This window comes from Eptesicus fuscus, chromosome 13, assembly GCF_027574615.1.
Source record: "Eptesicus fuscus isolate TK198812 chromosome 13, DD_ASM_mEF_20220401, whole genome shotgun sequence".
Taxonomy (NCBI): domain Eukaryota; kingdom Metazoa; phylum Chordata; class Mammalia; order Chiroptera; family Vespertilionidae; genus Eptesicus; species Eptesicus fuscus.
The window spans coordinates 40,108,678-40,124,793 of record NC_072485.1 but is presented as its reverse complement, the minus strand read 5'-3'; the positions used below and the strand labels follow the sequence as shown (position 1 = coordinate 40,124,793).

The 16,116-nt window shown below is 47.2% G+C and overlaps 1 protein-coding gene across 1 annotated transcript; it reads right to left on the bottom strand.

Annotated features, from left to right (window-relative positions):
- Nucleotides 1-13,340: 13,340 nt before the first annotated feature.
- LIPT2 (lipoyl(octanoyl) transferase 2) lies at nucleotides 13,341-14,999 on the bottom strand. Its single transcript, XM_008149969.3, has 2 exons — nucleotides 14,527-14,999; nucleotides 13,341-14,044 (listed from the first exon to the last, which is right to left on the bottom strand). Exons 1-2 carry the CDS (start codon nucleotides 14,990-14,992, stop codon nucleotides 13,815-13,817), a joined length of 696 nt encoding a protein of 231 aa, XP_008148191.1. The 5' UTR covers nucleotides 14,993-14,999; the 3' UTR covers nucleotides 13,341-13,814.
- Nucleotides 15,000-16,116: the final 1,117 nt, after the last annotated feature.

The window sequence follows — 16,116 nt, the reverse complement described above, 5'->3', positions numbered from 1 at the left end:
AGACTGCAACATAGACCAGCTGCTTCCTACATGCATCCCAACCAGGGATCAAACCCACAACCCAGGTATGCGCCTGACAGAGAATCAAACTACCACCTTTCGGTGGATGCTCCAACCAACTAAGCCACAGGGGCCAGGGCTGTCATACATTTCTTTATTCCCTGGGCCTGAGCACATAGCAGGCATTGAAGAATAAATTAATCAATGCCTTTTCTTATTAGACCATCCCTCTCCAGTACACCCATGCACATTCATGCAAACAGCTTACATTACTTAAGAAGCAACTTCAAGGGCAGGCCAAAACAGATTCCATTTGGTCTGGAAAAGGGGAGGCTCAAAGGAAAGAAATCATCTCAGTTCGGTGGGGAAGTGAGTCAGGGCTTTGAAACCCAGACATTCCCTGACCTGCACCCCATTCAATCCAAAGGGCAAACATTCTTGGCCCCAAAACACCGGCGTGGCTTTGTAACCCTCTTTCCTGTGTACCTACCCAGGGCGTGGCCATACACACCCACCTACTGCATTCACGCAACTCCCAGTCACTCAGCCGGTGATCTTGCCTTTCAAGTGTTCCTTTCATGGTCCTAATCTTGGCTTCATGCTCGGCTAAGTGACCTTGAGCACTGCACTTACGTTCTCTGAAACTCATCTAAGGGATGGGGATAATTATTCCTGATTACCTCCCATGGGAACTCGGGGAGGCATTACTGGGGAAGGTGTTTTAGAAATTGCAAAGTATTATTTAAAACATAAGAGATAATTATTGGGCAGTCCTGTCACCTTGTTTCTTTACCCACCCAGCTACCCCAGTATTACCAAGAACAGCCATCCCTATGTCCTCTATGAGCCCAGAGGTTCATATTATTCCTCTTGGTTCTTCAAAAGCCTTCCTTGTTTTTCATCCTCTCTGATCTGTAGTCTCTTTTTATTTAGGGGTACCATTCTACAGTCCTGCCATTGATGGAGAACACACTAGAGTGGGAATCAAAAGACCTGCCCCTGTTTGCCAATGTGTCTAGCCATGTGTCCTGGTGAAGTCGCTTCTCCACTCTGGGCCTCATTTTCCCCATCAGTAAGATGGGGTTTCTTGTGTTGCCTAACTCTTAGAAGGTATTTTGAGCATCTACCCATTCAGTGTGGATAGAAATGTGTTCTGAGAAGTGTGGGGTGAGTGAGGATGAAGAAGGTTGTTGGTTATTATCTCGAGGCGTCAAGAAAATGCAAAAGCAGTTTCCATGGTGCCAGCATCAGGTCTCTTCCATTTGGAGACAGAGCAGCTGGGTGCCAGGAGGAGCTTACACATTTACAAGGCACCTGTGTAGGCGAAGTGGAGAAAGCCCTGGCCTAGGAGTGAGGAGGCTTGGGTTCTTTCTGTTCCCTGGTGTGACCCTGGGCAAGTCATCTCCCCCCTGGGCCTCCGTTTCCCCACATAAAATTGGTGAGGAGGACTAGGTTGTGAGAAGGAGATACTCTCCATGGGCCATCACACAGGGTCTGAACTCATCATCTCCCTTTTAGAAAAGGGAGTCCTAGGTCTAGACCCCTATCCCCTCATGTCACATGGAGTGCATGGGCAGCGGGGCCCAGAGGTCCATTTTATGGGTGGTGACCCAGGAAAAGAAAGCACAAGGCATAGGGCAGGTGGGCGAGTGGCACAGGTTTAAACCCATAAACTAGAACTTGGCTCCGGAATCCCAGCCTAGACCTATGTTATTAGCAGCAGAAGACGCTTTGGGGGAATCCCCAGGCATTTCCCAGGACTGGGGTGCATATAGGAAGTAGCCATGAGGCACATCAACTCTTGCAGAACAAGCGGCTCCGACCAAGCAAGAAGGCACTCTGGGTTCCAGAGTGCCATTTCCGAGTGGGCACTCGCTGCTGGCCCGCAGGTGTTCGCTTGCATATCTGTGGATGTGGAAGTCTTCCTGCTGCCCTCCACAGGCCCCCCACGGTGTCTCCGCGGGGAGGGCCAGGAGCCCAGCTCCGCACTCCCACCTGCGCCCGGGAACCCCACTGCGCTGTCCTGGGGCGAATCAGCCTCGTTTCTGAGCCGACCCCCCTCCTCGGCTCCATGGTCTCAAGACAGCAGAAGATAACTCATTTCTAACCACAACCCCCCCCCCCTCCCCCGCTCCCTCCAGCTCAGCCTTCCCAGCCCTGCGGGTGCGCTTTACCTGTCTCTCCCGAAGGGTCCAAGGCTCCGAGGGGCGTGGGTCGGCTTGTGGGACACCGCGCCCTGTGCTGGAGGGTGCGCCGCCCCGCACCCTTCGTTCCGATGGCCCTTCCGTGTGCAGCTCCTGCCCAGCACCGCCCCGAGCCCCCTCAGCTTTGCTTACCGACCCGCACTTGGCTCCCCTTTTCCTTCCTTAGGGCGTCCCCTCCTCCGGCCCCGCCCGCCCGCCAGCACACCCCCTTCTCCCCGCGCTGGCTCCGGGCGCCTCCGCCCAGCTGCATGGCCTCACCCCACAGTGGGCGCCTACCCTTCCGTCCCCTGCAGCGCCTGCTTCCTGGACCTGCGGCGGAAAGCCTCCCGCTTTGCTGAGCTTGCCCAGCCTGAGGCCAGTCTCCAGAAAACGAAGCTGAACACTGGCTGCGTGGTGGTGGGCGAGTCACTGTTTCTCACGGGGTCTTGGCTTCCTTGCCATAAAATAGCTACAACCCTGCATGCATCCTTCACAAGGTGATGGTCAGGGTCAGATGAGATCTTAGACTCCAAAGTGTTAAAGCCGAGTGGTCCCTGGAGAAGTCTGATTCTAACATAGAGGGCAAGCTGGGGAGACAATGGCCCCGGTTCACCAAGGAAGTTAGACTCAGAATCCAGGACACCACTCTCTCTCCTTCACCCCAACTGATGTCTCCCTCCTCCAAGACTCAGTGGCTCTTCTCAGTCCAGACAAGTGGTGTCCAGCCACACACCTCACTGGTCCCTGACTCAGAACACCCTTCACTTTCTGGCCACCAGGCTGACTCGAACTACTGTCTGGTGACTCTGCAGGCTCCAGAAAAGAGAAGCAGCCAGGGACAGCTGGGAAATGGCCAGGGGGCTAGGGCAGGGGAGTGGACAGTGGCTGGGAACAGCCTCTCAGGGACTCTGTGGGAGTCCTTATCAGATTCCTCTTTATCAGCCTATGGCCTTGGAATAATTAATAACAAACAGGCCAGCTCTTGCTCCCTTGCAAAGACCTGTTCCGGGACATCTAAGGCACATACCCTCAACCACAGACTCACAGACTACATCTAGGAAGTGCTATCATTTTAGAAAGACCTACCACATGGAGGGAGTGTTGAATCTTCATCAAAACATGTTTCTTCCGTTTTATCTCTGCAGGTGTGTATTTTGACCCAGCTACAACTTTTAGTCTGGAAATCACGGATCAGGGAAGTCATCCTGAGCCTGGTCTCAAATTTCATTCTGCCCGAAATTCACCTTGGAGCTTATTTTAGGAAAATAGACTTTTGGGTTCCACTCCAGAGGCTCTGATTCAGGAGATTTGGAATGTAGCCCAGAAATTAACTTTTTTTTTTTTTTAAGATGCCCAAATGATTCTGGTTCCAAGTGGTTCTTGAGAACAGCCTTGAGGAAACAGCCCTGGCTCAGTTAGGGTTCCTTCCCACATCCTGCTCAGGGCCTTCAGTTTACTCTATAGGAATATTTATTCTAGTTACCAAAAGTAACTATTTCCCCACCTCATCTACTAGGTTGTGAATTCTTTTAATATAAGGATTATCTCTTGTTCTAATAAAATACTAGTATTAGAATCGTGGTCTTAGACTCACACATCTGAAGAGTTCTAGAATTATTTAGTGGTAGAACCTAAGTTGGAAGAACTCGGAGTTATCTAGTCAAATCCTTTCCTTAAGAATCCCCTATATTCCATTTTGACATGAAATTGTGCAGTTTCTTTTGCACACCTCTCGTGACAAGAATCTCATTGCCTCTGTGGCAGCTAAGATTCTGATTATTAGCATATTCTCACATTGTGACAAAAACTGCCTCCTAATGACTTCTACCTTTTGGTTCCTGTGCCTTTTGGAGACAAAGTATATGCCTAATCTTTGTTCCCCTTTTCAGTTCTTCAGAAACTTAAGATATCCTCTAGTTCCCCTTCTCTGGAGTGAGGATGGGGCAGGAACCCTCCCTGTTAGGGAAGGCAGCTGGCCAAGGGGTCATTGGAAAGTGGCAGCTTCTGTTGTTATTAGATGACAAAAGGTAGGATGAAACACTTCCTGTCCTGGGAGACCATAGTGAGAGAAGAACCTTCAGGGAACTCTCTAATTCAGGGCCTGACCTTAGGACGAGGAGGAGGAGGAGGAGAGGTGGGGACTCATTGAAGGGGTCAGTGGAAGAGTCACCTAGAAATATAACTTCTTTAAGTATTTGCTTTAGTGCCACCTTCTCTGTGCAGCCTTCCCTGACCATCCTATTTACAAATGCTAATCCCCCCCTTTTCTGTCCTCCCTAACCACCTTCCCTGCCATGTTATTTCATTACACCTAACATCATTTTATATATTTAACTTATTCTTTAAAAATCTTTTGCTGCTGTTGCTCTTGCTGCGTCCCTCTGCTGAAGCTCACAAGTCCAGTCTGTCAGTCCAACTTAGTGCTCTCTGCTATTCCCCAACTCTGGATTCCTGCAGCCACCCTCTTTTTCCCCCCTTTGAGGACTGGGGAGGTAATAATGCCCAAATGTTTCAAGCCCCAGGGTACTTCACCGCCCCTTCTGGTTGCCCTATTCCCTGCCCACCTTTTTGAATACAGCCTCCCCAAAACACGTTGACGTGAGATGGCCATCTGCTTCCTAGACCTGGCTGATTAGAGGCCCATTCTCCTATAGCCCCTTGCTGTTCCCTTGACAACCACACTTACCATTCTGTTTTATAATTGTCTACTCTATTTGTTGACACCATACCTAGAACATAAGCTTCTTGAGGGCATTAAGCCAACACTAATCCAACACAGAGTAAGTCTTACAGAGAACTTGTTGAATGAATGAATGAGTGTCATGAAAGAAAAGATCACTCGGGAAAGCTTCCAGGGAGAAATAGATCTGAAAAAGCCTGAAAGGATAACAGGATGCTTTTTTAGGCTCTAGATCAGACCTCTCTTCTGAGCACTAGACTCCCATATCTAGTTACATACTTTCCATCTCTGTTGGGATAATGTATTGGGGCTGAAACTCTTGACTTCCTTCCCTGGCTCCCCTCAGCCTTCTCTCAGTAAAACCATCATCCATCCAGTTCTGATTTCTTCATAGATCTCAACCCAGTCATCTACTTCTCTGTGTACGGATTTAGGGTCTGCCTTTGCCATTACACTGTAAGCACTATGAGAACCAGGTGTGTCTTTTCACCATAGAATAACCCAATGTCTGTCTAGTAGGTGGGGGAGAAGGATTGGGAGGTAGGGTGAGCATGGATGGTGTCTGTCAAGAGTCTCAGAAGCTTGGGTCACTAGGGGAAATACAGCGTGAATCACAGAGGAAGTTTAAGGATCACATCAAGTTATTTTATTCCATTACTCATCAGGAGCCCGAGTTTGTGCTTCCGTGATCTTGTCTCCCGTTGGTCTGTCAGTTGTGACCCTCAGGACGCTTTGTCTTATCATTCTGTGCTTCACCCTTCTCCTGCCCTGCAGGCAGCTCAGAGCAGTGCGAAGAGCACTGGAGGAGGTGGACCATGGGTGGGACGGTGTGGTGTCAGGGGTCAAGATCTTGGTGACCTCTTCTCCTCACTTCACAATCACACATGTTGTGTCCTGGGAGGCAAGGTGGCACAAGTGGTCCAGAACACGGCCTCTTGGGTCCCACAGAGCTGTGTTTGAATCCTAGCCCTGCCACTTATTGGCTGTGAGAGCTTAACCTCTCTGAATCTTAGTTTCTTTATCTGTCGAATGGGGATAAAAATACCTACATTTTCTGGTTGTGTGGATTACAGTAAAATATTATATGTAAAGTGCTTCATTTGGTGACTGGCACACAGCTGGTGCTCCGTAAAGAATAACTATTAATGAGGGCATGTGTGTTCATGGTTGTGTAAATATGGACTTTCGATTCTTATGGTTTGAACAATAAGGGCTATGGGAATGCAGAAGAAAGTGGGGTCAGAGAAGACTAGGGTTTGCAGAAGAGGTGGGTGTTATCAGTCAGGAATCTTAGTTGCAACAGAAGAAAACCCAACTCAAACTGACTTAAGTAGAAAAAAGAATTTATTGGCTCATGTAATTACAAAATCCAGAGGTATTGGCTTCCAGCATGGCTGGATCCAGGAGCTCAGAGGGTGTCTTCAGGAAGCTGGTTTTTTGGGTTTTTTTTTGCATCTTTGGGCTTTGCTTTTCAGACCGTTGCTCCATTCTCAGGCAGGATTCCACTTTGTGGTGACAAGATGGCTGAGTTCTAGGTATACACTCTTCTGTTAATAAATCCAATGGAAAGAGCTTCTTTCCCCACAACCCTCCCAACAGAAGTCCTGGTCAGACTCTTGTCCTGAAATAGGCCCAGTGCCCGTCCCTGCACCAATCACAGAAGTCAGGGGGAAAAGATGGCAGGACACTGTCTCTATTCAAACCACATAAACTTGGGTCAGAGAACTGGGTGAAGGTGGCCAAACTTCCAGTTAAAAAAAAAAGTCATGGGGAGATAATGTACAACATAGTGACTAGGTGATTATAGTTAATGATACTGTATTGCAGATTTGAAATTTGCTAAGAGAGATCTTAAAAGTTCTCATCACAAGGAAAAAAAAACTTTTTGTGTGTGTATGGTGACCAATGTTAATTAGACTTACTGTGGTAATCACTTTGCAATATATACAAATATCAAATCTTTATGTTGTACACCTGAAATTAATATAATGTTATATATCAATTACACCTCAATTAAAAACAAACGAACTCACAAACTTGAAATGGGTGGTGGTGGGGGCATGATTATCTGAGGAAAATTTGGATGCTATTATAGAAACAGGGTGAGTACAGGCTGAAACAAGTATCCTCTAAGTGGGCCTTGGAAAACAGATATGATTTGGGCAGACAGCGAGGAGGGAGGAAGACACCCCAGAGATTCCCTGCCAAGCAAAAGGGAGAAGAGGGGAATAATGTGCTGTGAGCAGGACTCACACCTTCGAGGTAGAGGGAGCAGGCTTGTTCTGTGCAGTCCTGGACAGAAGACCTGGGACCAAGTGGGCTTGGGGCTGGAGGAGTCACAGGATCCAGATCTCTGCTCACAGGCTGTCTCTGGCGGGAATGGGCTTCTTTGTCAGAGTGGCTCTCAGAGAAGCAGTCTAGGTGGGCTCTGAGACCCTTTGCATCCCCAAATCTGAAATTCTATAGCCAGGAAATCAGCTCTCCCCACCCCCATCCTGGTCCCCACCCCTTCTCTCTCTTAAACTCTTCTCTAAGGGGGATGCTACATCTTTCTCACTGATATGTTTATGGGTGTCTGAGACAGTCTGGATTGTAATCCCGGCTCCTACAGCAAATGTGGGACCTTAGGGGAACCGCTTATCCTCTCTGGGGCCCCCGCCAGCTCTGCCAAAGGCTCCTGGGGAGGGATAGGACACACCAAAGTCCTCAGGCCACCCAGGGGTGTTGGCTCTTCAGGGTCTCAAAAGCACCTTCACACTTGCTGTCTCATTTGAGCCTTTCACCTGACCTGTGAGGAAAGCAGAGCGGGAGTCTGTTTAATGCACAGCTTTGTGGGGTGCTGTTTAATGCACAAGGCTTTGAGTCCAGACTCGAGTTCAAAGCCATGGACCTGCCTCTCACTACATGAACTTGGGCAAATCTTCACCTGAGCTGTTTTCCTCTTCTGAAAATATAGTCAGTAATTCAACCTTGTAGGTTTGTTATTTGCTGTGAAGATTAAATAATGTACGTAAAGCACTTAGAACCGCTGTGCACCCTCGTGAGTTGGGCTGGAGAGGGGTGAATGTGGTGGAGTTGAGTTAAGCTGAATAAGAGTAGCTCCCAGCAAGCCCCCTGCATTTCACAGGGCATAGCACAGCCCAGTCCAGCCTCTGCCTGAAGATTAGGGCCTTGTGTCAGTCATGGTTCTGACTGGAAGCAGGTGGCACCTTGCATCTGGGTAATTTGAAGGAAGTGTGGAGGAAGGTTTAGGAAACCAACAAGGAAAAGTGCAGGTATGCCAGGCTGGCATCAGTGGGGAGGGAAACTACTGCTAGGCTGAGAGGGCAAGGGGCGAAGTGGTTATTCTGGAACCCAGGAGAGGCAAGGACCCTAGTAGAGTCGGTCATTGGTCAAGGCTGTTCCCCAGCGACATTAGTCTCCCAGCACAGCGAGCCTGATAAATGGGTAAACAGTTCCCACCCCTTACCCCCACATAAAGTCCTCAGATAAAAGGTACAGATGCTGGTAGCTGGAAGTAGGTTTATAGCACTGAAATGGTGTGATTTATAATAAGAAATATACACTGAGTGGCCAGATTATTATGATCTCTGAACGCACAATAATCTGGCCACTCAGTGTATATTTGTTCTTGACCTGTTCCTGGCACAGAGCTCCTAAAACCTTTGGATTTTCCTAAGTGACAAAGGTGTCTTTTGTTATCTTGAAGAGGTGACTTTTGGAAAGCACCCACCTGAGATTTGGTTGCCAGGGGAGCCAACCATGTGGTTAGAACAGTGGTTGGCAAACCGCGGCTCTCGAGCCACATGCAGCTCTTTGGCCCCTTGAGTGTGGCTCTTCCACAAAATACCACGGCCTGGGTGAGTCTATTTTGAAGAAGTGGTGTTAGAAGAAGTTTAAGTTAAAAAATTTGTCTCTCAAATGAAATTTCAATCGTTGTACTGTTGATATTTGGCTCTGTTGACTAATGAGTTTGCTGACTACTGGGTTAGACGGTTAGAACTTTTAGTCCTAATCCTCTCTTCATCTCCATCCACTCCAACCTCCAAAAAAGCCATACCTGGGTCAGACCAAGCATGAGAATCTACCTTTCAATCTACAGGAAATATAGGAGAAAACGGTCTTTAAAAAGATGGAGAGGAACCCTACAGATGAAAAGAGACTATGAGGCATTTCTAAGACACATGAACCAAATGCAGTGTGCAGACCTTGTTTGGATCCTGATTTAAATAAACCAACTGTAAAAAAAAAAATTGGAGGACTATGAATATTAACTGAATATTTGTTGATATCAAATAAACATTTTTTCTGTGTGATAATGATATTATGATTATGGTTATGCTTTTTTATTTTTATTTTTTTATTAATTCTTACCCAAGGGTATTTTTCCCATTGATTTTTTAAGAGCGAGAGTAAGGGAGGGAGGGAGGGAAGAAGAGAGAGAGAGAAAAAGAGAGAGAGACAGAGAGAGAGAGAGAGAGAGAGAGAGAGAAATATTGATGAGAGAGAGAAGCATTGACTGGTTATCTCCCATAAGTACCCCCAATGGCTAAAATAAATGAAAATAAATAGTCCTTATCTTTTGGGAATATATATTGAAATACTTATCAATGAAATAATCTGGTGTCTGTGATTTGCTTCACAATAATCCAGAGAGGAAGTAGGAAGTGGGTACCGGTTTAGATAAACGAAGATTGACTATGAGTTGATGATTGTTTTAGCCACATGACTGATACACAGGGGTTCATTGTTATACGGTTAAAGATTTTACCTTGAGAACATTATGCTAAGTGAAGTAAATCAGAAAAAGCTAAGAACTATATGATTTCACTCATAAGTGGGATATAAAACTGAAACTCTTGAACACAAACAGCACTGTGGTGATTGCCAGACAGAAGGGGGTGGGGAAAAAGGGGGTCTTAATATATGGTGACAGGAGAAGATGTGACTTTGAGTGGTGGGCACAGGGTGCAATATACAGACTTATAACATAGAAACCCACACCTGAACTCTGTATATTCATGTTGACCAATGTCACCCCAATAAATTTAATACAAAATAAAATAAAGTTTCATTGAAGTTAAAAACATATTTATAATAAAAAAAACTTTTAAAATGAAAAAACAACAACAACACTAAGATGTGGGAATATTAAAATCCAGGCATCTTCCCTGTAGATTGCTGATGGGTATATAAATTGGTATAACTTTTATGGTAGGCAATATGACACTATCTAAATAAAAATGCACATACCCTTTAACTCAGAAAATCACTTCTAGAAATGCAATCTTTGTACTCACCGTGTATCATAGAACACACACACACATGCATACACATATATCTATATATGAATCCTCATTGCAGTCTTGCTTGTAAAAGGAAAAGATTAGTAGTAACCTAAATGTCCTCAATAGGGTACTAGCTAAATAAGTCAGGGTAAATTCACTGAATGGACTACTCCATAGTCATTTTTTAAAATGAGGATGCTCTTTACATACCGATCTGAAAAAATCTCCAAAGTGCAGTGCTGTCTGTATAGTATGCAACTATATAAAAAAGAATAGATAGTCCTGGCTGGTTAGAGCATCCACCCATGGACTGAAGGGTCATGGTTTCGATTCCTGGTAAAGGGCACATTCCTCAGTTGAAGGTTCCCCAGCCCCAGTAGGGGCACATGTGGGAGGCAACCAATGGATGTATCTCTTTCACGTTGATGTTTCTCTCTCTCCCCTTCTTCCCTCCCTTTCACTTTCTCTAGAAATCAGTGAGGATTAAAAAGTATATACATGTATAATCTTTTATGCTTATATATGCATAAACTATCTCTAAAGTATATGAAAAAGACATTTACTATCATTTAGGCCTCCAGGAAAGGGAAGTGGGTTTACAGGGGAAAGGGATAGGAACAAGACTTACATTTCAATGCTACCATTTTGTATCTTCTTAATTTTATTCCATGTACATGCATTACCTATATAAAACACAATCTAAATTTTAAAAGAAATAAAAATATAAAGACTATATGGGAAAATATCTATAATAGGTATGCTTTAAAGAGTATACAAAATTTTACCCACATGATAATTAAATATACATACAATATGTCTGTTCATGATCAACAACTAGATACACACACAAATGAAAGGGATGTATTGTTAGTTGGGAGTGCAAATGCTGTTTTTAAAAAACTTTATAGATGTTATAATAAGATATGTTAATACATATGGTAAATTACAATTTAGTAAAAAGAAAAATCAGATTTAGATCACAAAAATCTAATTTCCTTAGGGTTTTCAGAGAGAGGCTTTTCCCACGAAGTGAGGTGCACCTGGTCACACTGCCAGAGCTGGTTCTGTTTGGTTTCCTGCGAGCCTCGCGGAGGAACAAGATGCTGGACCAGTCACTGCGGTTGGTGACATCCTCACACTCGGCACTGGTTCACCTGACCCTGGACAATCTGTTTATTTATGGAGACAAGGCTCTGCACGAACAAGAGGCTTTCTGGAGGCGGGAAAGCCAGAGTATTAAATATCCTCCTTCAGACGCTCAGCTTCCTTCCTGGAGTAAGGGCTCCCGTGGGAAACCGGAGGTGGGCTCTATCCAGGCAGGAAGAAGAGTCAGCCAAACTCCGGCCTTCTGCTCTGCATCCTCCCAGCCCTGCCAACCCATGCTCCACCTGTTCTTGGAGGCCTGTCTCTTCCAGGATGCCTGCCCCGCTCACCCTTCAGAGGCAGCTGTGGGAGAGTGGAGCGCCCCAGATTGGGAGTCAGGGGTCGACTCTGCCCCTAAGTGCATGACCTCATACAAGTCACTTAGCCTCTGTGAGCCTCAGTTTTCTCATCCATAAAATAATCCTACTATCTCACCATGCTGCCAGAGAGTAACTGAGATTGTCATGTTGTTTCATTCTAGGCCCCACGTTATTTTTCTGTCTACTGCTTCTCAGTCTCCTTGGCCTGCTCCTCCTCAGACTGTGCGTCACATTTATCAGTCCTCAGCCCTCCTCTCTCCTTGGGCTCCCAAACCTAACCCATCACTCACATGCACCCACGCTCCACATCCACACATCCAACTAATCCTCTCCACTTGTAACTCCCACATGCATCTCAACCTTATCGAAACTTGAACTCTCTTCCTCTCCAAACTTGGTCCTTATCCAGTGTTCTCCATCCCAGCAATACTTGTAGCGTCCACCCAATTGCTCAAGCCCGCAACCTAGGGATATTGCTTGTCTCTACACCAACACTCATGGATAACAGCAGCAGCACCCATCTTCCACCATGTGGCCTGGGAAACAGAAAACTGATGGAAGCAAGAAAAAATAGCAAACACACCAAGAAGCCTGGCAGAGATTAGGAGAGAAAAGATTATCAGGTTTCATAAAAGGCTACATGCTCTAATTCTGTTCTTGAGTCTTAAGTTAGTTGGAGTTGGGTTTCTACACGTGCAAATACCAGAGTCCTAACTAATATAAACATTGTCAATCAGAATAGGCGAGGTTATGCTGTGGTGATGAACAACCCCCACATTTTGGTGGCTTAATTCCACTACATATCCAGCAGCAGCAGGTAGCTCTGCTCATTGCAGTCCCTCAGAAAGTAGCCACCATCTTGAATGTTGCTGGTCACTGTTTCAGAAAGAAACTATAAGGGGTCTGATACCAGCAATTCACTGTTCCAGTTCAGAGGTGGCATGTCACCTCCATTCCTAACTCATTGACCAGAACAAGTTACCTGGCCACAAGGGGGCCACAAAGCACAATCCTGCCGTGTACCTGAAATATTTGGTGAATTACCTTAATAGCTACCATGTAATTCCTGGGAGAAGCCAGTTGTTGGGTCATGAGGATATTTCAGTGGACATTATGGAGTGGCCCACATGGTGAATAACTGAGGCTTCCTATCAACAACCAGCACCAACCAAGCATGTGAGTGAACCATCTTGGAAGCTGATCCTTCAGCCCATCAAGCCTTCAGATGACAGCGGCCCCAGATGACATCTTGACTACAACTCATGAGAGACCTTGATCCAGAACCACCCAGCTAAGTTTCCCCAAAATTCCTGACCCCTAGACTATATATGAGATAATAAATGTTTAATGATTTATGTTTTGGGATAATTTGTTATGCAACAATAAATAACTAATACACAGCTCTGTATACTTAAGAGATCTCATATAGGCAATCTTCTATCTTTGGGAAATGTTCTTATCTTCTGCCAGGCTTTGGCCTAGTTTAGGTTACCTAACTGAAAGTAGCTATCAGGCTTGGGGAGTCTAACCCAGGAAGACAGGATCCTATTCTTTAGAGGTTTCCTTTTATTGCAGAAAGCACCACATCACATCACCTTCCTCTGGGTCAACCAGAAACATGACTCCTACAAAATCAAAGGAACTGGAAGCCTAGAATTGCCCAATTAAATACAGTACTGAGGAAGTAATAATTGAGAAATGACACTGTAAGCTTAGAAAGTGGTATTAATAGTAGTGCTAATGCACTGTATTTATTTTTTTAATATATTTTTATTTCAGAGGAATGAAGAGGGAGAGACAGAAACATCAATGATGAGAATCATTGATCAGCTGCCTCCTGCATGCCCCACACTGGGGATCCAGCAGGCAACCTGGGCATATGCCCTGGCCAGGAATCGAACCATCACCTCCTGGTTCATTGGTCGACCCTCAACCACTGAGCCACGCAGGCTGGGCTAATACATTGTATTGAATAAGCATGTGTTACTTTTCAAGTTTTCACTTCTATATCTGAGGTAGGTGGGGAAGATATAAATAAACCAGGTCACATATGAAAACAATGGCTAAGAGCTCCTGATTCGCCCATAGTCTCACGGTGAGTGAATGACAGGACCAAATCCAGAATCTGGGTTTCAGTGTCTCCAAGTCAGGCTTGGTGCTTTCCAAGGTAGGACCTCCTGGCTGCTAACATGAATGCCTTTCAGTTAGAACGGTCCTCTGAGATCAAGGTGCACTTGTAGGTCTCCTTAAAGGCCTCAAGGAAAGGCGGTATTACTTCATCCACAGTGAGGTGCCTCTGGAGCTCCTTACTCAGGGAAGTGACGCCTGTCCCAACCAGCCCGCAGGGCACAATGTGCTCAAACCACGTGAGATCTGTAGAACAGTTCAGAGCCAGGCCGTGGGATGTGATGTGCCTTCCACAGCGGACTCCTGCAAGACAAGCCAAAGGCTGTTAGAGGCGACGCACTCCCTCCCCAGGCTGCAGGATCCCACTCAGTGTGTTTAGGGAACTGGACTGGATCACTGATTTTCCAACTGTGTCTGGAGCACCCAAGGGGGCGTGCACGGATCGGAGAGGGGTACAAAGTGAGGGAAGTGGTATGCTGCACTTATTATGGCGATTACAGAAAATGTCTTCAACACGGAGATTGTTGCTTAAAAAAAAAAAAGCGTGATAACTACTTAAGTGCCTTTACTGTCCTGACACTGTGAAGTAACCCGGCAATTCACTTCTCGAGTCTCTCCATTTGGAAAGTTGTACAAGATGACGTCTAAGGGCCCTTCTGGCTCTGAATACATCAGTGAAGAGGCTTAAAAAACTCTTCAGCGAAGCGGGTAGCTCGGATTCAAAGCCCGCGCCAGATACACCTCCACGGGCCCCGCCCCGCCAGGCCCGGCCCCGCGACGCTCACCGATCGCGCAGATCTTGCGCTCCCCCAGCCAGACGCCGGTGTAGGGCGCCGGCCGCGCGCGGGCGCCCCGCAGGCCCTGGAGCCCGCACAGGCGCACGGCGCACGCCTCCAGCGCCGCCACGTGGGTGCGCAGGCGCAAGCGCAGGCGCCGCAGGTCGAGTACCGGGTGGCAGAGCAGCTGGCCCGGGCCGTGGAAGGTGGCCAGGCCGCCGCGGCCTGTACTGTGCACCTCGGCGCCCAAGGCTCGCAGCCGCGCCGCCTCCTCGGGCGTCAGGCCGCCGCGCAGCCCGGCCGTGTACACGGGCCCCGCGGGCTCGCAGAGCAGCAGCGCGCCCGCCTCCGCCCTCGACGGGTCCTCGGTGCCTGGCTCCGCCTGCAGCCGCCGCAGCCAGCGCTCCTGCAGCGCCAGGAGCTCGGAATACGGCACGCGACCCAGCCGCACCAGCCTTACCGCGGGTGGTAGCATGGTGCCCGCCGGCGCCCGCGCGGCCCCGCCTCCTGCCTGGGTCCGGGGGCGTGCCGGGGGGCGGGGCCTAGGCAGCTAGTCGAGCTGCAGCTCCAAAGTGCTGGCAACAGGCTCTTGGGAGGCTGTGATCCCAAGATCCAATAAGGTGTGTCTCTTCCGTTCATTCATTTCAGAAACCAGTATTTAGGGCCCGCGTGTGCAATAAGTGCTTGGTACAGTGGTGCACAGTGTACGAGGAGAAAAGAGAAGATCTGTCTTGGGAAGCTTACATTCTTACAGCAGACAATAAGCAAGCATTAAAGCATGAAAAAACCCCACACAAAATAGGGTAATATGTCATTTCTGAGAAAGAGTCTCAAAAGAAGGTTAATGTACAGGTGGTATTTTTTTAGGGGTGGGAGGGTGGGGTGGGGAGTGGGGGAGATACTTTCAAGATCACATCTGTGAAGAGGGGCGTAGAAGCAGAATTAGGCCAAAGGAGAAGCTAAACAGTCTCAGCAGGGGCCCAGCGGGTGTTGCTCAGTGATTGAGGAGCGACCCAGGAACCAAGAGGTCAGTGTTTGATTCTTGGTCAGGGAACATGCCCGAATGTCAGGCTTGATCCCCAGTAAGGGTTGTGCATTGATGATGTTCCTCTCTCGTAAGTGTTTCTATCTCTCTTTCCCTCTCCCTTCCTCTCCCTCTAAAAGTCAATAAGGACATATTTTAAAAACACACACACACACACACACACACACACACACAATCTCAGCATAGGCTTCAGCCAGTCCCAAAGAATGCTCTGAGCCTGGGAGGACCTTCCAGAGCTGTTCCAAATTAAAGAAGGGGCCAGAAATTTATATTCTTGTATTGACCAATGATAGATAGAGGCTGTATCTGGAGAGGCACTGTAATTGAGCATGGCGGTTTCCTTCCGTGGAGGACAATTCCCAGAAAGGAGTTATGAACCATGAGCAATCTACTCCCAGAAACTGGGGGAAGGACTGGCTAAGTCCTGAGGGTAGATCTGGACCACAGTATGCATGATGTTGTATTGGAGTGCTATTTTAAATGACAGGTCTGAATTCATTCAATAACTTACTGAGTACCAAGGATGTGTGAGGCCCATTGCTAGGTGAAGAGGA

Coding starts and splice junctions, on each gene's coding strand:
- LIPT2 (XM_008149969.3), bottom strand. CDS start 14,992: ATGCTACCACCCGCGGTAAGGCTGGTGCGGCTGGGTCGCGTGCCGTAT. Junction 14,045..14,526: donor GCGCAAGATCTGCGCGATCG/GTGAGCGTCGCG, acceptor CTTGTCTTGCAG/GAGTCCGCTGTGGAAGGCAC.